Source organism: Cheilinus undulatus, linkage group 15 (genome assembly GCF_018320785.1).
Source record: "Cheilinus undulatus linkage group 15, ASM1832078v1, whole genome shotgun sequence".
Lineage (NCBI taxonomy): Eukaryota > Metazoa > Chordata > Actinopteri > Labriformes > Labridae > Cheilinus > Cheilinus undulatus.
The window spans coordinates 37,048,116-37,072,185 of record NC_054879.1 but is presented as its reverse complement, the minus strand read 5'-3'; the positions used below and the strand labels follow the sequence as shown (position 1 = coordinate 37,072,185).

Below are 24,070 nucleotides of genomic sequence, written 5' to 3'. Positions count from 1 at the left end.
TTTGTTTATATGCTGATGATCACTGTTTTTATACAACCAGATTCATGTTTCTTGTGACCATAAAACTGTGATGATTTTTCCTTTTGTTGTTTTTTTTCTTCTTCTTCTTTTCATTCATTATTTCATTATTTGTTTCCATCTTTGTCACCAGGGGGATGTTGGCCTGGCCATGGGGAAGCTGTACGGAAACGACTTCAGCCAAACGACCATCTCTCGCTTTGAGGCCTTGAATCTGAGCTTTAAGAACATGTGCAAACTCAAGCCACTGCTGGAGAAGTGGCTGAATGATGCAGGTTTGTCCCTGAACCCACCTGAATGAGCAATTCAGCAGCATGTGGCCTGATGGGAAAACCCTTTGAGCCTGCAGTTTTCCCTCTACATCTGTATTGATCTTGTTTGATGTGCAGTGGACAGCGTGGGTTGTGCAGTTATTTTAGTGCCTTGTCTTTACCTCCCTTTTGTTCTTTGTGTCTCTGCTGTTTGTGCAGAGAACCTGACATCTGACCAGGCACTGTCCAGCCCTAGTGCGCTGGGCTCTCCGGGTATGGGCATCGAGGGGATCAACCGCAGACGGAAGAAGAGGACCAGTATCGAGACCAACATCCGAGTGGCCTTAGAAAAGAGCTTTCTGGAGGTTAGAAAAGCTAAAAATATTGATCCAAGCCGGGAAACAAACCCATAGCTGACTTTTAATCACATAAAAAGTAAAAATTATAAATTTGTTAAAAATATTCTAAACAGCCTCACTAAAAAGTTTCTGTGAATCCATAAAATTTTGATTTTTAAAACTTAAGTTCATAAATTGTCTTAGAATTTTTATTTTCTATCTGCGATACTTGTATTCACCCCCTAAGATGTTTCACTCTTTTATTTATTTTATAATTATGGTCAATATAATTTGGCTTTTCTGACCAAAAATAAAAAAAAACTCTTTCATGTCCAAGTAAATATAAATATGTAAGGTAAAATAAGTGATTGCATAAGTATTTGTGCTATAAAACAAATCTGCTCCCATGCCGTAGTTTTCTTGCAGACTGAATAAGATTTTCTTCCAGGATTTTCCTATATTTTGCAGTATTCATTTTACCATCTACCTTTACAAGCCTTCCAGGACTGGCTGCCAAATTGCATCCCCACAGCATGATGCTGCCACCCCCCATGACTTACACTGGGGACGTTTGGTGTCCTTCAAACACGGCGTCTTGTCTGATGGCCAGAAAGCACCACTTTTTTCCACTTGACCATGGAGTGTCCCACATGCCTTTTGGTGAACTCTAGTTGAGACTTAAGCAGAGTTTTCTTCAGCAGTGACTTCTCTTTGCCACTCTCCCATAATACTTTGACAGGTGAAGAAGTCTTGGTGGTCTCTCTCACTAGTCTCTTGCACGGTCACTCAGTTTGTGAGAACAACCTGATCTAGGATGATTTAAACATGCCAGATTCTTTCTATTTCTTGATGATGGAGTTAACTGAACTATTGGGGATGTTCAGTGCCTTGGAAATTTTTGTATCCATTCCCTGACTTATACTTTTTGATAACCTTTTCTCTGAGTTGCTTGGAGTGTTCTATTGTCTGCATGGTGTAATGGTAGCCAGGAATATTGATCAACCAGTGACTGGACCTTCCAGACACAGGTGTCTTTATACTACAATCACTTAAGACACATTCACTGCATTCAGATGATCCCAATTTTACTAATTGTGAAACTACTAGCACCAACTGGCTGGACCTCGTTTGAATTATGTCAATAATTTTAAAGGAGGTGCATATTTATACCTTACATTTTTTTTGTTTGACATTACTTTGTAGAAATCTGTTTTCACTTTGACATTAAAGAGGTTTTTGGGAGGATTTTTTTGCCAAAAAAGCCAAATTAAACCAACCATGATTGATTTAAACATCCAAGAAGCTGAATAAAAGCAGAAGCTGGTGAAACGTAAGTAAAAAAATGGGCTTTAAGAGAAAAAATAAAGAGACATTTAGGCTAAAAACAATGATAAGGCACTTGCAACGCAAAAGAAGCGTTTAAATTTGACAATGGGAGTTAATGCCATTAAATTCAAAAATTCCTGACATTTAACTGTGCAAATATGGTATTTATTTTCCCTTATTTGGGTGAAAAAAAGGTCTGACGTGGGGTTTTATAAGTTTGTAGCAACTCTGAACAGACTAAGTCAAAAACTTAATCTCAATAATACAAAAGTGCTCACAGGGAATTCCTGGCTCTTTTGCCCTCTTCAAGCAGAACCAAAAACCTACCTCTGAAGAGATCACCATGATCGCCGACCAGCTCAACATGGAGAAGGAGGTGATCCGGGTCTGGTTCTGCAACCGCCGGCAGAAGGAGAAGAGGATCAATCCCCCCAGCAGCGGCAACAGCGGAGGAGGAAGCACCCCCATCAAAACCATCTTTACCCCCAGCAGCCCTTTGGTAAGGATGAAAACACAGATGAGGAGTAAATTGTTGATTTTTTTGGTTTGTTCAGAGATCATTTTAGAATGTAAAGATCTGACACATCTGTGTTTCATGTTCAATGAAGATGGTTGTTTGAAGCTCATACAGTTCTTCTTGTTCCATCACCCAGGTGGCCAGCACAGCAAGCCTTGTGAGCAGTCCAACTATTAACACGCCCACCACTCTGACTGTAAACACAGTGATGCCTCTCACCAGCACCAGCGTCTCCACTTTGCCTTTCACAGGTCTGTCTCAGTGGAAAAGTTCAAAAATCATCCGTACCCATGAATTCAATGTAATCCTGGAATTCTCTATGCTCTCCCACTAAGGCACGACAGTTGGAGCCACAAACACGGCGTCCGTCATCTCCACAGCACCTATGGTTACCACAGCAACCAGCTCTCCATCTTTAAGCCCGTCACCGACAACCATCCAGTCCACACATACCACAGAGAGCAAGGCCGGCAGTCAGGCGCAAACAGTCGTCACCCAGGCCACAACATCTTTAGCCAACACTTTAGGGACGGGTCAGGTGATGGTGGCAGCTCCAGGGCTGTCTGCGCTGCAAAGCGCCGCCCAGTTACCCACCAGTGCTAGCTTTGCTGCTATGGCTGCTGCTGCGGCGGGGCTCAACCCGGGACTGATGGCATCCTCCCAGTTCACTCCAGGGTCAGTACAGGCTTATGACTATGACTTCTGAGTACCTTTTATTGATATTAATGTGTTTTAGTTCATCATCAGTGATTAATTTGTCATTGTGTGTACAGGGGGGCCCTGCTCAGTCTGACTCCCAGTGGACTTGGTAGTGCACTGAGTCCTGCCCTCATGAGCAACAGCACCCTGGCTACTATTCAAGGTGTGTAAAAATCTTGAAACAATATGAGAATTATTTTTGGGGGAAATTCTTCTGCTAATTAAAGAGAAAACATTTAACTTAAGGGAGTTTCACAGCTGGGTGGATGGCAAGGTTGTAGTGATTATGGCACAGAAATGTTGTTTATAAGTTACTTGGTCAGTAGTATGTCACAGTGTCCTACCAGCATCACCTAGGGAGTGTTCTTATACAGATTAGCTGTTCTATAAAAACATACAGTGAATATTAAAACCAGTGTAGTTGTTGAAGGGATGCCAAAATACAAAATATTCAAATTTGGATATGATAACTTTTAATATTAAACCAGATTGGTACGTGCTTGGACGCCGCAACAGCAACAATGTAATTTCAAGGCACTGCATATTTGAATTATTTTTATATTTCCAACTTTGTTTTTACTCCAGTTTATATGGTGTTATACAGAAAAATAGACCCACTGTCCTCGTATGAGGACATTTTTTTGAATCTACTTGTTTTCCTTGTTATTCTTATTTGGACCTACTAAACCCAAATAAGTAGGAGGTATCAAAAATGCATAACAAATGAAAAGCTCAGGTTTGGGAGGTTAAGGCGGATTCATTTTCAGATGTATTTTATAAGCACTTCTCCTAAACATGTGCACCTCTCTCTCCTCTACAGCTTTGGCGTCAAGTGGCACTATCCCCATCACCTCTCTGGACGGGGGTAACCTGCTATTTGCCAACGCCTCCGCTGGTAGCACGCCCAACCTGGTGACCACGCCGCTCTTCCTGAACCCCCAGAACCTGTCGCTGCTCACCAGCAACCCCGTCAGCCTGGTGTCGGCCGGGGCAGGGGGACTGCAGGTCACCACCGACGCTCACCAAGCCACCACGGCTGCTGTGCCTGTGCAGGCCTCGACCATCACCACTGCCTCCAAGGCTCAGTGAAGCCGGCTGGGCCGCGTCCTGAATGAACGCCCTGTTCCTTGCGTCGTGCACTACTCCTTTCACGCCACGTAGGGAGCAGGGAGGCTCTGCGCTTCACTAACACCACACATTCTTTCCATTGTATCTATCATTATTTAATCCTTTCTGCTGCCACCAAAAACAAGACAGCCTCACATGAGTTTGAGGCTGACTTTTAGTTTTATACTTTCTTTCCTTTCTTTTATTTTTTGGTTCTTGGATGTTTTTTTGTTGTTGTTTTCCACCAACAGTAGCCAGATGGACTCTGCTATCGGCCTGCCGTTTCCTCATGAACCTTGACAAGTGTCCAGGAAGGAAAAATCTCCTCGGCACTATCAAGCTGTTCACATTTTGTACATATGTGTCCTCCTATTTCCAGGTCAGAGTTTTCTCTGAAATACTTCTAACCAAAAAACTTTAGGATTTTTCATTTTTAACGTTCAAACTAAACTGATTTTACTACTAGTTTCACTATACTCATCATCACTAATGGGGGTTTGTGTGTCACCCCGTCTATACTTATCTCTTTTGGGTTGTTTGTTTTGACAGGCCTTGATGTAAATCATATCAAAGTTATATTGTAGGGACCTTTTTTCTTTGCTGTCTATATTTTTGACATTTTTTCAGAACTTTGTAAGTCTAATATTAAGTTAAGATTTAATTTTCAATTTTTAATCGTGGTTATAAGGCTTTAAAAACAAGTAATAAGTGGCCGATATAAAGGTTATCATTGCTTTAAGACTTGGAGGGACAAGAAGCGTCTGCGTGTCTCTCTTTCTGGAAACACTGACTTTTACATTTCGCTGCGGTGGCGAAGTAGCCGACCAGCTTTTGTAAAACAGCGGTCCTTGTGCAGATAACAGACACTGATGACTGAAAACCTTACATGGAGAGCTTTAAAAAGAGCTGCAGACATGCAGTCTGATTGAGGTTGATGTGTTTTGGACGGTGGTCCATTGAAAAACTGTATAATATGTTTGGGTTCAGAGGTAGAAACTAGTAGTCTGCATGTGTTGTCTACAGCTCAGGCAGATACTGAGAGTTCAGTAACTGCATGATCCATGAGGCTCTGCGGCTGGCTGGTCTGTTAAAGAAGTGACCAGTCAGCCATCAAGGCCTTCATACCAAATGTTTGGTGGCTTTTGGCTAGGTGGGGTTATCGTATTGTGTTTTTTTTTTTTTTTCTTTTTTGATAGTAGTACCGTCGTATCTACTTGTGCACAGTATCTGTACCAAAAAACTGGATTGATGAGCTGCAGTCTGCCTGTTTTGGGAAGAATGAAATTCTGTCTTTCTTTTTCTGTCTGCAGTCGTCTGACTGGCTTACGTACTTTAAGATATACCAAAAATATTTGTTAAAATAATTACTGTGTGTAGTCGGTGTAGCTTAGTCTAGTCAACATATTTATGAGTACAGATTCTCTCTTCATTGTCAACAGAAAATAGAAATGCAATATTTTGATGATAATTTTCCAAAGATGACCTTTTTTGATGTTTTTTAATTTGAGAAAGTGTCTCATAGCTCAACTTTTGAATTGGCAGCACAACTGACCAAAAAGAGAAGGGTTGGTGAATGAGGCATGAAAAAGTAGTTCCTTTTGACTCTTTTTGAATTGGTTTTTATAACAGGGGCCTTGCCCTGTATGCCTGATCCCTGTTTTCTTTGGGCCATTTGATGGCTTATTTTCCTTTCATCAGTTTTGGTAGCAGTTTTTGGGCTTTTCTGAAGCATATTGGAAAGCTTCTGTTTTTTGGTTTTGTACTAAGATTCAGCCATAAAACAACAGCTTGAACCAAAGTGGTTTTCCTCAGTAGTTGCTGTGCCTGTCCAAGCACACAAAGATGATTCAAAGACTCCACACTGCTGATCGTTATTTTCCTCTTCCCCAATTTTCAGTCAACACCTGATATCCCTGATTTGGTGCTGCTGGATAAGGATCACAGAAACTTAGCTTTAACAACCTGCTGCTGACGCTCCTGCTGGAGTTGAGCTGTTGAGAGGCCTGCATGCTTTCCTATAGCTTTATGACTACATCCTGTGAAAATCAGGGCTTGTAGTTCAGACCCTCCTGTGTAGAGGGCTCACATATGTAAATGCATCATTGTGATCATGTGATAAACATTATTCCATTTCCTCTCTGCACCACCATTTTCAGCCAGCATGTTATGAAACATATGCTGCTCCCTAAATCTGTCCGTGGACTCTTTTTGAAACCTGCCAAATAATCTTAGCTAACACAGAGTCGGGCTAAGAGCTGGTAATGTGTTTCACATTCAGCTGAACCCCACATAAAAGCAGCAGTGCTCTGCTGCATGAGATAACAAAATGAATTACAACACTGAGACTGTAAGCAGTGAAATTTGTCCACTTTCTCCTTTTGTGTTCTTTACTGTTGTTGAATAATTTTGACTGAATATACCTCAGCAGCACTTAAACATAAGGTTCACCTGTAGACATTTCTATGTATAGAACAGTGTAGAATGTATAAGTACTGTCTGGCTCGCCATTCAAAGTTTATACTGAAGAACCATACATAGGAACCATACATAAAAAAGACAACCTACTACTGCTATTTTCTAGTACTACTATTTATGGGGTATTTCCAGGTTTAAATATTCTTTTGAAATCCTTCTTGCCAAAGTAAAAGCCTTTCTCTTTGCAGCTAGGCAGGTGTCTGGCTGCTCGTGTTGCTGGTCTCCCTGTCTGTAAGGCCACAACAGGCCGAGCCTATTCCAGTGCTGTTTGTAGTTACTAAAGAGTCAAACACGTCGGCACCATAGGACGTTACTGAAATATTTATCTGAGGAAAGACTTAAGAATTAGAGAACTGATCTTTTCTTAACTCTATACATATAAATATATATAGAAACACTTGTAAGATATTCATATTTTATATTTGAACCAGTATGTTATCAAGACTGAATGTAGTGTTTATCATAAATTAAAAAAAAAAACTCCCCTAAATCTTCCTTTTTTATTATTGCAAAAAGAGCATTTTTTGTTTAGAAATTTTCAAGACCAAAAAGTAAGATGAGACCACGCCTCCGAGTGGCGTGGATTGCGGACACCTGTGAGGTTCTTTTTTATTTTATAAAAGGGGGTTTTCTCCTTACTCTGAAATATCTGATCTTAACCTTTTTTTTCATAGGGCTTTTTTTTGTGTGTGTGTTTTTGGGTTGACTCGTCGTGGACTTGATTTGTCGTGCTGTCTTTAACAATCAGTTATTTTTTTATATTACTTTATGCCTTTAATTGTTTTGTATAGTGTGAGAGGGCAAGATCACTGGCTTTCTTAGTTTGACGAAGAAGATTAACATTATCATTTATGCCTTATTGTTACGTAGAAGACATGAGCATTGTAGCATTTTTGTGTGTGAGTGTGTGAGAGAGAGGGCTTGAGCGTTGAGCTCACCTGGTACATTGTCACTGAAAAAATACAGTGTACTCTGGGCATTTAAGAGCGTGATTATGTTGCTACCTATGTTTTTTAGGTGTGACTCAGACAGGTGGATACCTGTAAGAAAAGCTTTACTAATAATTCCAGCAGGTGTGTGTGTGTATGAGTGTGAGAGCGTCTTAAAAGAGAGACTCGGAAGGGCAGTCTGCAAACCATTATGGTGCATTTTTTCATCTTCCAACTGATGTTAAAGCGATTTAAAATTAGGACATAGGCATACTTATTTTTGTTACTGGGGTCTCTACTGTACAGTGGTCTGGAAGTGCAATACAAGATTTCGAGTCTGAACACTTTTCCAGAGCATGAAACAATATACATTAGCAAAACACTTTCACAAATTTACATTCTACACAAAAGATTTGTAACATGTCTGATACAAAATTGCACAATTCGTAGCACTCTTTCAAAATTTAAAACAATTTTACAGAAAGTCTTATACAAAATTACAAAGTCAGAAACACTTTTACAAAACTTAAAACAAATTTACAAAGTCTGATATGAGATTACAAAGTCTGATACATTTTAACATAACATGAAACAATAAACATTAACAAAACACTTTCACAAATTTACTTTTTACACAAAAAAATGCGAAAAGTCTGATACAAAATTACAAAATTTAAAACACATTTACAAAATTTGACACAAATTTACAAAAGTCTTATTCAAAATTAAAGTCTGAAACACAAAACTTGAAACAAATTTACAGAGTCTTATACAAAATTAGAAAGTCTGAAACACTTTTACAAAGCTTGAAACAAATTTACAGTCTTTTACAAAAGTTATAAAAGTGCTCTAAAACGTCAATTTTTCTCAGCAAATGTACAAGTGTTTCGTGTTCTGTGACTATGCTTTATAAAATATACATGTAGAATTTGCAATGTGTAATTTTTTTTACTAAAACTTTTTATGGAGGTTTTTTTTTAATTCAAACTTAAACTTTTGTTGGAAGTGTTTCAGACTGTAATTTTGTATCAGACCTTTGGAAATATTGAACATGTAATTTTTTTTTTTTTTTTTTTTTGCTTTTTAAAAGTGTGTCAGACTTCGTAATTTTGTACTGCACCTCCAGGCCACCATACTACAGATGTACTAAAGCCTTGAAACAGGCCAGTGTATATAAAATTAAGGTAAAAGTGCAGTTTTTAGTCATGTTTTGACTGTTTTATCATCTCTAATTATCTTATGAACAATAAACTGATGATCTGTTTTAGCACTGGCTTTGCTTTAACACTTTAGTATTATCACATGACCCTGAGGTTTTGATATCTTGTGGAGCAGTAATGCGTAAAGTCGTAGTAAGTCGACCTACCACACTGGTTTGCCGTTTTGTATCGATGACAAAGGAAGCGTGGAGCACCAGTAAAGGCAAAATGGAGCTGTTGTATACCTCATTTCTAACTCAAAACTGAGTGAAACCTGCTTTAATCTACTTATGAAATAAAAACATTTCTAAAAAAATCACAAAAAAAGGGTGAAAATACACAAACTTGTGTTGTGGGAGAAGCCTGTTCATGCCTGTGCATTGTGAAGGGTTGTGCAGAAAGCCACCAAAAGGGGGAGACATAATACCAGTGCTTATGAATGTCTGCTGTTTTTCTTTAACAAGTGGGGTTTTTATGCTGCACACTGTTGTATTCCAGCATTTAATGGAAATGATTTGCTGTAACTTTATTTTTTTAATATGTTATATGGATTCACTGTCAGTTAAAAGTTACTATTTTTTATTTTTCATAAATAGAGCACCCCTCTTTGTTTGATCACTTCTTTAAGTTTGACAATCCTGTTTTATTGTTCTTCACTCTGATCAGGTGCTGGTATGAAAATGTCTCCCCCTGTTGTTGCTGCGCTTCAACAACCCGCTTTCCTGTGGTACCAACGTTAACCAAAGACTTCTAACTTGATTGTATACGAACGACACCATCTCCCCCTCGGCCATCCCCGCCTCACTGCTCAGCATCAAATCCCAGCCTCGCACGCTCTCACCCTCAACTCGTCTCTTATAGCTTTTTATTGCATGCGAATGTGTATCCCCGGAAAAAAAATAACACGCTCCGGCGTCCTGTCGGTGCTGCAGTTTCAGTGCCTGTGGGCGGGGACCTGAGAAGAGAGGGGAGAGGTTTGAAAACGAGGCTGAGTGGGCTTCTCTGACACACATGAACCGATCTGGTGGTAGCTGGGTGATGTTTGTTAATACACACTGAGGGTTAATCCTGTGCACATTGTACCTGCTCAGGAGTCTATGTTTGTCCGTCTTGAGCGCTGTTGCTAGGATGTCCCTCCCTTTCCTCCACTCTTTCCTCTTATTCTCTCAAAGACTGGTGAAAATGCCGTTCCTGCCTCTCACAATATTTCTGTCTCCTCTTCATCTCTACTGTAACATCCTAACCTTGTTGTCTCCAGGAATACACATCTGCAGTTGATAAAACTCACTGCTGTGTCCCCCCTCTTCCTCTCCTCTTCTTTCCTCCATTGTCTCTTCACTACAGACTCTGATCAGCTGTGACACTATGCATCATGGTCCGTCTCTCTGCATGGACTGTGTCCCTCCGGCTCAGACCCTCTGGCCGACGGGCTTCAGTGACACTTTGTTTAAATGCTTTACTCCAGGTGAGGTTGTAGGACCTCACAAGCGCTAACCCAAAGCAAAAATCCAAATATTTAACTTTTGACAAATGCAGATACCAAAGATATCTCTCTGTCTCTCTGCTCCTCTCTTCCTCTCACCCTGCAGCATGTGTATTAAGAGACAAACCCAGCACTGGCTTTAGTCCTAGCCTCAGTAATTCCAAAGCTTAGATGTATATTTTGGTATATTTCTGAGAAAAACTTGCGTGAAAAAGCGTCTGTTTCTCGTTTGTTTGTTGTAATCTCTTTTTTCTGTCACAGCATGGAACTAATTGCAGAACTGTCTTACTCTTGGTAGGTTAAAGATATAGTATTTTTGTATGTTTTTGGGTGTGTTATGTGTGTGATTATCAGTTCACAGCCCAAGTGACCATGGCTTTCAACAAGAGAAATAAGCAAAAAAATAAATAAAAAAGAAAACCATGTACATATAACGTCTGTGTATCTCAAGAAATGCATTCTGTAAACATTTACTACTCATGTTGTGGAAACTTGGGCTCATCTAAAGGAATGTGTCCTTGTTTTTTATTTCCCTTTTTTCTTATTCTGCAGTCTGATATAAAAATGTCTTTCCAGGACTTAAATGTAAAGAGTTCTGTTTTTCCATCTTGGACAACAACACTGAGGGACACTGATCTAACTACAAAAAAAAACAAAAACAAAAAAAAAAAATCGCCACCAGTCATGGCGGCATAGAACTGAAAGATTGTGTAGGAGTTTTTAAGTATGTGAATCAGGATACATAGTAGATTTTGATGCATTTGTCTGCTGTATTTTTGTTTGTTTGTTTTTATACACATATAAAGATAATCTCTTACTGTTAATGTACAGTTTTCTTTTGTTGTAAACATCATTAAACCATTTTCCAAGTGTTTTGACATGTGGTCTGTCTTTTATTGGCATTTAATAACACAACACAGCAAAAGCAGTTTTACAGTTTACAGCACACTAACATAACCACATCAAATAAATCTTAAAAATGGCTCCTACGGGGAGCAGGTGACCTAGTGGTTAAAGGCGCTCCCCGTGTACGCGGTCAGCTTGGGTTTGAATCCAGCCTGAGGCCCTTTACCGCATGTCTCTCCCCCACTCTTGACCCTGTTTCCGACTCTATCCACTGTCCTCTTCTATCTAATAAAGGCACAAAAAAATCTTAAAAAAAAACAGGCTCCTACAACAGTGCTGAAACACAGCTCAGATTAGAAATTGAAACATAATACCTCAATGATAAACATGTCACAGTCCCTTTATTTTTGAAGTTCTAGATACAGCATAATCCCTGTAAGCCACCTACTGCACAACACAACAAAATTCAACCTCCTACATTCCTGCATGTTGGCGTGCTAACCACTCAGTGTTAGCAGTTGAAATTGGCTCCGCAGTGCTACAAAAAAGCAAAGGATAAAACTGAATTAAAAACCTGACTTAAGCATTAATTGTTCCTGTATTTTAAATAGGAAAAGATTGCTAACACACTGATAACAGAATATCAAAGTCAAACTTCCAACATGCCTATATACTAGCATGTGAGCAAGCTGTTGAAGCAGTTCAGTTCTCTCAAAACAGCATAACAAATAAAGCCAAAAATAAAAATTGAAAATACCTTACTGAAAATACACCACTATTACTATATTTGTTGGTGCTATATAAAAGTCTACCTGGCAACACACTAAAACAGAAAATTAAAGTCAACCTCTTACTCTCCTGCATGTTAGCATGCTAGCAAATTGGTGTTAGCGGTTAAAAAAGGCTCTACAGTGCTACATCAAAACCAGGTTTAAAGAACAGACTAAAACCCCATGTATTGTATTGTAAGTGGAAAAGAAATGTGAAATTGCTAACACAGTAAAATAATATCAAAGTCAAACATTTTACATGACCTAATGTAAGTATGGTAATAGGTTGTAAGCAATTAAAAATAATTAAAAAAAAATTTAAAAATATTAACTAAACACTTTTCTAAAACTCACTGTTTGTGTATTTATTAATTTTGGACATTATCAAAAAAATTGTAGCATTTAAACACTTAAATTAATGTTAACCTCTCATACTTCAGACGGTTTTAGCCGTCAAAGTGACTTAAAACAGCGCTACAACAAAGTCAAGATGAAAAATAAAACTCCCTCACTGAAAGCTTCAATGTTCCTGTTATCTAATAAGAGGCACATATATAAAACATTTGCTAGCTTTCACATTAAACAGAATATTTAAGTCAACCTCTTACATTACTACATTTTAGCAAGTTGTTGTAAGCAGTTAGAAATTCTCTGAACAGATCCGAGATCAGAAATTGAAACGTAACGCCCCAAAACACATCAATCTTTATTTCATTTATTGATTTTTGGGTAAATACAAAAAAAGTAGCATTTAAACACACCAAAAACGGCAAACAAATGTCCCCTTCTTACACATCATGTAAGCATGCTAGCAAACTGTAGCAGTTAAAAATTGCTCTTCAAACAGCATTACAACAAAGTCAAGATAAATGTAACTCACTGGAAGCTTAATTGATCTTGTTTTGCTTAAAATCATTAGCCTGCAACAGACTAGACAATAGAAAATTAAAGTCAGCCTTTTAAACTCCTTCATGCTAGCAAGCTATTGCTAGCAGTCAAAAAGTCTCACGACAGTGTTTCAACAGAGCCAAGAGTAATAATTGAAACTAAATATTCTACTAAAACACATCACTGTTTCTGTATTTATTTATTTCTGGTTAATATTAAAAACGTTAGTATTTAGATTCACAAAAAAGAAAATGAATGTCAGCCTTTTACTCTTAACATGTTAGCATCCTAGCATACAGTTGTTAGCAAAGAAATGATTGAATGCAAATCATTAAAGATTTAATGTATAATGTGGTCTACAGAGGCTAACAGAAGAGCATTTATTATTTTATTTTTGATGTTTTAATCATATGTTTTTAAAAATAAAATTTAGAATTTAATGAAGTGATAAATTGCTAATCAAACTTTTGGATACAAAAATGATCCTACACTCAGGCATATTAAGTTGATATGAAGAAAGGGAGGAACTGTGCAGGACATCACTGTGGAGGCAGAGGTGGAGCTGGGTCTTGAGTAACTAAAGACTCGTACGTGTCTTGTCCATTCTCCTCAGCTGGTCTTGGCTGTAGAGGTAAGAGACAAAGTTCAGGCTCTGTATTGATTACACAAGCAGTAATCTGGTGAGGCATTTTAAAATGATTGATCACTGATCAGGATAACCAAGTAATGGTGTCAAAACTTGTGATCACTTAATCTGAAGTGGACGGCAGTTTAAGACATAACCGAAATCATGAACTGCAGTTTTGTTTTGCTTTAACTTCACAGAAAAAGCAACAAATCATGAGATTCAAAGATGGCATCTTAGTGAGTGTATTTTCTTACCTTGGGTTTCTTTTTCTTCGCTGCTCTTTTCTAGAGAATATAAAAGATAAACGATTGTTGACAGTTTAGATCCTAGAACAGTCTTTACGGATCTTTAGAAGTCTTTAGATACTTACTTTTCTCTTTGATGGTTCAAGCATCTGGTAGGGGTCAGCATCCCGCGGTCTCTCAAGCTCCTTGAGGAGGAAAAAATAGATCACCTTATTTGTTTCTGCAAAGTGGAAAAATATAACAACATCATGAGAGAGTTCTCCTCACCTGGTATATTCGACCATTTTCCTCCTGTTTAGTGTGTGAGACAAGCACAAAGAAGGTTTAAATGCACATGACGGATCACTAAACAAAGCTTTAATCATTATGAAGTGTATGAGTGTAAATTACAAAGACACTTACAGGGGCTTCAATCAGCATGTAGGGGAGGCTGGAAAACTATTAAGAGACAATGTTTTAATAACTGAATACATATTTATGTCTTTAAATTAAAGCTGATTGATATTTAAACACATTTCAGAGAAAAGGTCAGAAATGATCAGCCTTTATTCAGTGTGAGTTTTTGTGACTTTAATGTGTTTAACATTATTATGAGTGAGATGAATTAATAACAAAACCAAGCATGGATCAATAAAAATGGAAGATTGGTTTATTGGTTAAGATTTCACCCCTACATAGAATTCCTACCCAGTCATCTTATTTTACTTTTGGTGAAAAAATAAAAATTGAAAAATTCACAAGAGGCTTGAACTTGAAAATGTCTGGATTAAAGTAATGATACTAACATTTCTCTTGTCCTTATACTTCACACAGCTCTCTGTCGATCAAATAAACCTTTTCCTGTTTGGTGAGTGTGAGGCCGGTACTTCCTGTGCTGTTTCTCACCTTCTCTCTGAAATACAACGCCGTGGCGATGGTGCAGTAAACAATCAGGAACCCGTCTAGGATGTAGCAGAGGATCGGCTCAGAGAGCGGTCCTATAAGAGAGCAAAACACATTAAACTGTACTAGTAGATGCTGGTGGAAACAGAGAACAATTACTAAGTTAATTTTCTTAAATGTGTTTTTATATAAAAATAAAAGGATTACTTTAATAAATTTAGATAGAATCTATCTGTATAAGTCAGAAAGAATAGAATAATCATCTGGATAAAATGTAACAAAAAACAACACTTAAATTGAATAAATGAGTATTATGAGTTATAATGAGTACAAACACTAAATATTGTAGGTCAAATGTAAACTTTGGATTATACTGCTTGTAAACCTGTGTGAATATGTTGCTTTTAAACAAAATAAATTAAATAAAATAATAAGTATCAATTAAAATATAACCAGTGACTTTGTTCCATGCATGTGACATTACAACTATTTTAAACGTCTATATTTTAAAGGGAAACACCTTTTTTGTTGAAGACCTTTTTGAATTATTCTTTTTTTTATTGTATTTCATTTAAACTTTTTCTTTCAGTTGAGTTTTTACAAGTTTTTTTCTGTTTTTATTTTGTAAAAATGCTTTGTTTTTCTTTAGCTTTCTATGAGTTTTGTTTCTTTTTATACTTTATTTTTTCAAGATTGATATAAGAAAACATCCAAAAGGATCAAAAAGTTAAAAAATAAAAAGGCAGAGGGTGTGAACAAAGATAGGGCCTCAAAGTTCAGTGCTACATTGGAGTTTCAGCCACATACGTTCTTGTGAGTGTGTGTGCATGGGTGTAGCACAGAAGCCTGCAATGAAAAGTGTGTTTTTATTTATTTTTTTCTTAGTAACTAGAATGAAAATTTAATCAAAAGCGACTAAATCAATTAGTCAGCAGACTAAGATTTGTATCAAATAGAATGATAAATACAAATGCTGTAGTCCAGTGGTGTGAACTAATGCAAGTAAATTGAATTCAACCATGGTAAAATATTGTTCATAAATGGGAAAATATGGTTCAAAATGCATTTAAATGCAATGATATGTGTAAAAATGATGCAACAATTGCTGCTTGGCTAGCCGGTTAAGGGGGGCCCTGTGCAATGCTCTTTCTCTGGGCTTAACAAACATCATATAATTTTTAAAAACATATTCAAACAGCCTTCTTTTCACTTTTCATTTCATTCATTCAAATGTTATATCCTAATACAACTCAAGACCTAAAATCCCTGTTGTGTGAAGTCCTCTTAAATAAAATCAGAGTTTTACACTTTACTGGCTGGGGTATAAATGTCAGTGGGTCTGCTGCTGTCAAAAACTTAAACTAAGGAGATTCTGGCCCTAATTTTATTTCATTATATTTAGTTATTTAGTTTATTAGGCATTAAATACAATTTTACTTAGTATTATTTGCTGTGAAGATTAGTTTTATTTAGACTTAGTAAACTAAAATGAATTTTTTTCATTTTAGTTTCAGGTGTTTATTTTAAGTAAACTATAATTGCCTTGTTACTGATTGCATTTTTACTTTCTGAATTAATTTTTTTAATCCCAATTTTATTTATTTTTATGATAGAAGAAACAGGCATAAAACAAATCCATAAAAATGAACAAAACTGGCAGGAAACACAACAGACATTGATAGAAACAGACACAATAAATTAGAAACAGTCACACAGCTTGACAGAATCAGAGTCTTCCTTCCAAAACATGACGACTGAAACAGTCTCCTCTTTTTCTCTGGTTTAGTTTTCCAAGCATCTTTTCACATACAGCTGTTTCCAACATGTCTTCTGTCCACATTTTCAGTGTTGGAATTTTTCGCCCCAGCTGAATGAATGTTATCAAACCAGTTATCAAAATAGCCTAACATAAGTTACAACTGTTTCATCTCCAAGGAGAGGTTGCCTCATATTATTTAATTTTTTAGGTGTGTAAAAATATCTGAGAAAAAGAGAATCTCATTAAAAACAAAAATCATCACAAGGCCACATCAAGCATAAAGACACAAAACTCTCTATAGACATCTGCTCATATGTAGTGGAGGATTTCCAGTGGTGTAGTTATCCTAAACCCTGCTATCAGAGCTGAGCGGCACCATCTTCTTTCATGTTTTGATATTTCAACAGGCTGAAGAGACACACAGCAGGATTTTTGATCAAATGTGTTCCAAACATCTTCTTTAAGAAAGACATGATTTTATCACACATCCTCACATACTTTTTTTTTTGCTGAAAGTTACAAAATCCACCACCTCTGAGATAAATAAGCCTTCTAGAGCCTCTCTGTTAGACTAAATATTGTTCAGATATAACAACCATTTCTCCTCTAAATAAAGAAAAACAGACCTACTTTGCACTGTAAGTATAACCATAATTACACATGATAAATACAATCTTATTCATTGATACTAATTATAATGAAGCATTGTGCATTATTATTTAATCATTCAATTATTCAAGAAGCAGTGTTTTTAAATCTTTAAGATGAAATCATCATCATTTATTTCATCGAAGACCTCGAAAAACACACTGAGGGATCATTTCGAGATCAAGCCATAAAATGTAGCACAAGAAAACAACAACAGCTTAACAATAAAAGTTTAAAGTACTGAACAATTAAAATACTTGAAGCAAAGACAAATGAAGTCAATAAGATCTAAAGTTAAAACTCAGAAATGTCTCAGTGGTATAAATGTTTAAAATGTTTCTGAAGCAAATTCCAGGTATTTGGTGCATATTATGCAAAATACAGTTTTTCAGGCTTTTCTAGCAAGAATATGTACCCCTGACCTGTCCACAATCCCCCCAAGAATCAGAAAAATCCATTCCCTCCCTCTCTTTCTCCACCTTTTAGAAAATGTGGCCAAAACAAGCCATTCTCAGATTTTCCCCTCATGATGTCAAGTGGGGAGTTGGCCCCGCCCCCAGGTTCAGTTGGCCCTCCATGCTTGGAAGAAAGTTCTGCCCTTCTCTCCACATCCATTAAGCCACATCCATTTCCTGAGAGGGGCGGAGTTAGGGGTGGGGCCAGATAGCTCATTGACATTTAGAGCCACAGACTCAGAAACAGCTCGTTCTAAGCAGGGCTGAAACAGAGGGGTTTTTAGACATGCAAAAATCCAATACTGGAGTGTTTCTTTAGTAACAGACTTCACAGGCGTGTTTTTGGGACCTCTGAGACCAACATAAACCTTTGTCTTAACCCTTAATTTTGGGAACCTTTAGGGTAGCCATGGGAGTGGTGGTTCCCCATGTTACATGAGAGTAGAGCCCCATAGCTATCCCCAGTAATAAATCTCAGAGCTGAATGAGACATGCATCCAAAGGTTTTAAAGTTGTACTGGCTATATGACTGTAAATAACATCTCCATAATCCAACCCAGAGAGGAAAACGGCTTCTGTTATTATTTTCCATGTAAAAACAGGGACGCGAGATTTATTTCTCTAAAGAAAGCCTAGTTGTTGTCTAAGTTTGAATAAAAGCACATCAATGTGAATTTTAAAAGAAAGTTTTTCATCAAGGCAGATAGCATAGAATTATATGATTGCACTCTTTCTGTTATCATGTCATCCACTGACTGAATTTGAACACTGTTGTAGTCTGTACTCTTTACATTTGAAAAAAGGTTTGGAGCAATTCATAACCAGTTCTAACTTCTGCAGATGGTTTTATAGGAGAATAGAAGAAAGCCGTAGATTTAGGGTAGCATCTTGAATGGTGTTTCAAAAGAATATAGTGTAGTGTCATCAGCATAAAGATGAGGTGAGGTGGTGATTTCATTGATTATAAATACTAAATAACACTGATTCAAGTACTGAAACTTGAGGTACTCCCTTTGTAACCTGGAGAAAAGATGATTGAATGCACGCTGCTAGGGAGGTAGTTTTGGAACCACTTCAGTGGTCCACCGTGCCAAATGCCTCGGACAAATCAAGGAACAAGGCTGCACAGTGTTTCTCATTATGTAAAGCTGAGACAACTTCAGTGATAACCAGGGAGGTGGCTGAAATAGAACTGTGTTCAGGCCTAAACCCAGATTGAATGGGCTAAATATGGAGAAAGGATTCCAGCTGTTTATTTATGAGTGATCTAAGAATTTTGGCGAGACAAGAAAGTTTAGAAATGAGGCTGTAATTATATAAATCAGAACTACAACCACCTCGTGCATCATGCAGTGTTTTTGATTGGAAGAAATTTAGTATAATGTTATATAAAATAAATCCTTAAATGTTGTTATACAACCCTGATTCTAAAAAAGTTGGGACACAGTTTAAAAACTAAATAAAAACAGAATGCATGGTTTTCATATCTCATAAACCCATATTTAATTCACAAGAGAGGATAAACAACATGTCAGATGTTAAAACTGAGACATTTGACCGTTTCATGAAAAATATCAGCTCAATTTAAATTTGATTGCAACAACATTTCTCAAAATTGTATATATCATTTCCTATCTTAACACTAAAAGGTTTGCAGAAAAGCTTCAGTGTCAAACATTTTTAATCTCTGACCCATCAGTCTAAATAAATTTAGGTGAAGTTTCCATCCTTGCACAACACGGCATGATAAAGATTCGATAAGGAAGTTATAGACTGATCGAAGCTGCTTTCCTTCAAAACATGACTTCTGTTCCAACCACAAGCCGAGATAAATGAGCCTCGCCACAACCCCAGAGCCCCTAACACTGACAGGAACACACTTCATACACTTCTGAGTGCAAGCACACACTTTCTTATTTCCTGTCTCTAGAGTCTTACTCAACTGATTGTACGTACGCCCCACTATCGGTTACTTTTTCCATCCTATGTTGCTAAACGGACATCCGGTATATGTTACAGATTTACACACAAACACACTGAACTACTTTTTATAGATGCACAGAAATGAAGGAGTGTGATGTATGATATACAGTATTATCAGTAAACTTTATGAAAACAAAACAGGCTGATGTTCACTTGTCAACCCCATCATGAAAAAGAAAAACAGAATTTTAGAAAGTTTTGCGAATTTATTAAAAAAATTAAAAACTGAAATTTCACATTGACATAAGTATTCTCTCTGCCTGACTTCAGAGATCCTGAGTAGAGATGGGACTATAAAGTTCCAATCATCACTGCAGCCCTCCAGTGATCTGGGCTCTTTGGTAGACAGGCTACTCAGTGGGAAACACACAAAAGCCTACTTAGAGTTTGCTGAAAAGCACCTGCAGGACTCTCAGACTGTAAGAAACAAGATTCTCATGTCTGATGAATCAAGATTGAAATGTTTGGCCTGAATTCTAAACATTACGTCAGGAGGAAACCAACATCACTCCTCACATGCCTGAAACCATCCCATCAGTGAAACATGGTTGTGGCAGCATCATGCTGTGGGGGTGTTTCTCAGCAGCAGGGACTGGGAGAATGGTCAGGGTTGAGGGGAAGATGAATGGAGCAAAGTACAGAGATATGAAAACCTGCTCTGCAACACTCAGGACCTCAGACTGGACCGAAGGTTCACCTTCCAACATGACAATAATCCTAAGCACACAGTCAACACAACACAGGAGTTTATCAGGACAACTCTGTGAATGTCCTAGGATGACCCAGCCAGAGAACAGACTTATACCCTGAAGAGCATCCCTGGAGAGACCTGAAAATGGCGGTCCCCATCCAACCTGACTGAGCTTGAATTTTTAAAGAAGAATGGCAGAAAATCCCCCAATCCATGTGCGTAAAGATTGTTTAATATTCAGAAAGACTCGAGGCTGTAAGGTGTTTTAACATAATACAGAGGGAAGGGTTATGTCAATGTGATATCTCCGTCTTTGTCATTCTGGGGCACTGAGTGTAGACGAATAGGAGAAAAATGAATTTAAACAACAGGAGCATCAGGCAGTGAAGGGGTCTGAAAATTTTCCGAATACACTGTGAATATGACTGAGTGCTTAAGTTACCATGTTAAGAGACTTCATTCTTCCCTACCATTCACATATGATGACATCATGACAGTGTTTCTTATATCTAAATAGTCGATGGCTCACTGGCAGATGTGGAGTGAGCTTGATGGACTTCTGCTTATTGTTCAGATGAATTTAAGAGCCTTTTGATTGCATTATGTTCTGAAAGTAAATAAAGACTGGTGTATTGATAGGTTTTGTCTGTTTTTCCAGTTGAATAGTTTTTTCACTGATTAACCTGAGCCTCTGGACTCTTTGTTTCTTATTTTAACTATAAAAGGCCCAGAAAATGTCCTGTGAGTGAATTCTTTTGCCCATTTTTCCGGAGTACATAGAACTTTCGATATCTGTTAAGTTTTTTAACAGTTTCAATTGAAGAAAAGCAAAAGAAGGGAATTTGACGTTAGAGTTTTCGTGAGAAAAGGTGGAATTACCAAAATAACCACATGTTGGCTGTGAAGCACAACTTCTCAGCTTTCACAAACCATTTGAATTTTTTCAGTAGCACAAACAGTTGCGTTTATACAGTAATGCAAAATATCTTAAAGGGTTAAAGCAATCCTGATTGACAAAACAGAGCTCTACTAACAGACATACGGATAGGGATACATGGAAAAAATGCTCTTTTTCCACTTCAAAAAAAAAAAAAGAAAATGATACCCTTAAATTCATGAGTTGCACTTTTGGAGATGTTGCAGATATGAAATACTTTAGATTCCCTTAAAGCAGGGGTGTTAAACTCATTTTGAGTCCGGGGCCAGATTTGCCTCAATGAGACGTCCTGACAGCCGGACTGTTTAGGCCTGGAGAGTGAAAGTCAATCACGGATTTTGAATTTAGGCCTAAGAGTCCAGCAAGGTCAACATTTAAACTTTCAACCTCATTTTCACCATTAGCAAAATATGATTAAAAAATATTAATAACACTGATAATAAATCATTCTGAGATGAATAAAGTCAAAATGATAAGTTTTAGGGTTCAAAGACTGAGATAAAAAGTCAAACTCATTAGTTCAAAAGGTCAAAATAATGTTTTCAAAAGGCAAATACATGAGATAGAAAGTCAAAATCACAAGTTTAAAAGGTAAAAATGTGACTTGTAATTTTAAATTGTTAATCTTGAAAGTCAAAATATGAGAAAAGTCAGAATCATAAGTTTAAGTCAGAACTGTATGGAGCAAAATTGAAAATATGAAATGACATCATTAATTGCTTTTCTCACCTTTCTGACTTTTAATCTAATTATTTTCAGTCTTTACTTTTTCAGATTTTCATAATTTAACAAGGATATTTTAAATGAGGGCTGTCAAACTCAAGGTCCGGGGGCCAAATCCGGCCAGTGTTGCAGTAATATCCGACCCACCAGATCATATCATATTTTAATTATAACTGGCCCACCAGTATGAGGTCTGCAGATTGCCTCCAGTATGAGGCATCTTGATCTTAATCTTGATGATTTATAACATCCTTGCTGAGTCATTGAAATTAGAAAAAGAAAACTGTAAAAGTAACTTGATAAAAAGTCAGGAACGTAGGAGAAATTTGTGTTCTCTCTGTATTTTCAATTTTTCACAGTTGTAACTTAAAGTTATGGTTTTGACCGTTTATTTCATATTTTATTCTTTACATCTCATAAACTCATATTTTTATCTTTGAGATTCATAATTTGACATTTTAAACTTTATTTTGATCTTTAAAAGTCATGATTTTGAATTGTATCTCACGTTTGAACCTTATCAACTTCTAACGTTGACTTTCATCTCATTTTTTGCCTTTTAAACACATGATTTTTAATTTTTTCAGATTTTTACTTTTAAAACTCACAAATTTGAGTTTTATCTCATTTTTCCTCACCATTTCAACTCCTAACTTTCACTTTATCTCATATTTTGACCTTTAAAACTCATGATTTTGACTTTTATCTCATTTTTGACTGTTAAAAATCGTGGTTTCTGTATTCTATCTCATATTTTACCTTTTAAAAACATTATTTTGACTTTAAATGTCTTCGCATTGCAATGGCAAAAAAGAAACACAAAAAAACCTGCAGACCTTTATTCAGTGAGTGAGTTTGCTGATGCTGAATATCTTTTAAAAATGAATATCACATTTTTACATAGATTGTTAAACACCCACAGAAAGTCAGAATCAAGCCACTCTAGTTAGAATAAAACAATCTAAGCAGTAAAATAATGAAACATTGTGTCACTGGCAGCATCGGCCTCCTCTCAGTGTTGTAGGACTAATATCTGACCTTTGACTGTAAATAGCAGGAACTGACCTTCACTGCTGTCTGAGACTTTAACGCCCAATTTTCTAACATATTTCCATTAATGCATATTATTTTTTTAAGATTCAAGAATGCTTTTAAAGCCCTCCACAGCCAGAACAGTGGCTATGATCAGAAACTGTGGAGTGAGAGAGAAAGGGAAATGACACGAGGAAAAGGAGCCAAAGGCTGGATTTAACCCTGAGCTGCCCACTTCTAGGACAACAGCCTCTACACATGAGACACGGGGATGTTACAGCTAGACCTCTGAGGCCACTGTTCATGCTGCTTCTTGTTTCCTCATCTCTATATGACAGAAGATAAATGTTTTTTTTTTTGTCGCCATTGCTTTGTATTATGATCTGTTATCTAAATCTATTCAGACAAACTGATGTGTCACAGCTATTAGAAGGTTAAACATGAAGAATAAGAAAAACAAAGTCTCTACAGTGTATATATGAAGAGTAATACTTTAATTTCTAACACATTTTCATTTATACACTCTTATTGCTCAGCCAGCAGGATTATACATTCATTTTAGTTGCCTCTGCTCTAAACAAAGCCAGTGTTTGATGATCGAATGGAAAATACCGCTCATGTCTTAATTAATCTGATTAGAGCCACAAATAGCTTTGTTTTTTCCCTAATCTTATACATTTCCTCCACCTTAGCAGTCTCTCCTGTTCTTTTTCTCTATGCGGAAACTTCAAGACATGAATTAAAAGTTAAATCTCCTTATAGATCTTATTTCACCAGACTTTAGTCCTTGGAAACAAAAATAAAGGTTAGTGATTTGGATTAACTCAAAGTGCTGCATGTTCCCTCAAACAAAAGAGGCCTCTGTTATCAAGAATTGTTCAGATTTCCTTTTATGGGTGTGAATTAAAAAGTAATCCAGTTTAGTTTTAAAGCCTGAAACTCTCTCCAAAATACTTGTTTAATACATGAAATTTATTGTTTTACATCTCAGCTTTTTTTTTTTTTTTCTTGTCAAAAAAATAAAGTAATTTTTGCATGACTTACCCACTTCCATGTCTTTGACGTTCTCTCAGTTGAAACTTGATCTCAGTCGTTGGCTCACTTTCTACTTTCCTCCTCACTCTGAGTCTGATCAGAGGAAGTGGCTGAACTGACTACATGACAGTGGACTCAAATGCTGCTTGTTTGAACCTGAAGCTTCGTACATCCTTCCACCCGCCCCCTCCCTAAAACTGACAAAA

General features: G+C 37.1%; 2 protein-coding genes across 10 annotated transcripts in view; one reads left to right on the top strand and one right to left on the bottom strand.

Annotated features, from left to right (window-relative positions):
• The window catches only part of pou2f1b (POU class 2 homeobox 1b), a 31,313-nt gene extending 20,110 nt beyond the window's left edge, over window positions 1-11,203 (top strand). For 5 of the 9 annotated variants that reach the window (XM_041806866.1, XM_041806869.1, XM_041806867.1 and 2 more), the window contains 7 exons: window positions 152-293; window positions 480-634; window positions 2,244-2,432; window positions 2,587-2,701; window positions 2,786-3,125; window positions 3,224-3,312; window positions 3,970-11,203. In XM_041806866.1, coding sequence (XP_041662800.1) covers window positions 152-293; window positions 480-634; window positions 2,244-2,432; window positions 2,587-2,701; window positions 2,786-3,125; window positions 3,224-3,312; window positions 3,970-4,238 — 1,299 coding nt within the window. In that variant the 3' untranslated portion in view covers window positions 4,239-11,203. The remainder of the gene's footprint in view (window positions 1-151; window positions 294-479; window positions 635-2,243; window positions 2,433-2,586; window positions 2,702-2,785; window positions 3,126-3,223; window positions 3,313-3,969) is intronic. The other 4 variants (XM_041806868.1, XM_041806864.1, XM_041806865.1 and 1 more) reach the window with 3 other exon arrangements.
• Window positions 11,204-11,411: 208 nt separating this feature from the next.
• On the bottom strand, window positions 11,412-23,984 carry LOC121522335 (T-cell surface glycoprotein CD3 zeta chain-like). The gene is made up of 7 exons (XM_041806566.1): window positions 23,874-23,984; window positions 14,605-14,696; window positions 14,122-14,157; window positions 13,987-14,010; window positions 13,845-13,904; window positions 13,729-13,758; window positions 11,412-13,469 (listed from the first exon to the last, which is right to left on the bottom strand). The coding sequence occupies exons 1-7, from the start codon at window positions 23,881-23,883 to the stop codon at window positions 13,386-13,388; spliced, it is 336 nt and encodes a 111-aa protein (XP_041662500.1). The 5' UTR covers window positions 23,884-23,984; the 3' UTR covers window positions 11,412-13,385.
• Window positions 23,985-24,070: the final 86 nt, after the last annotated feature.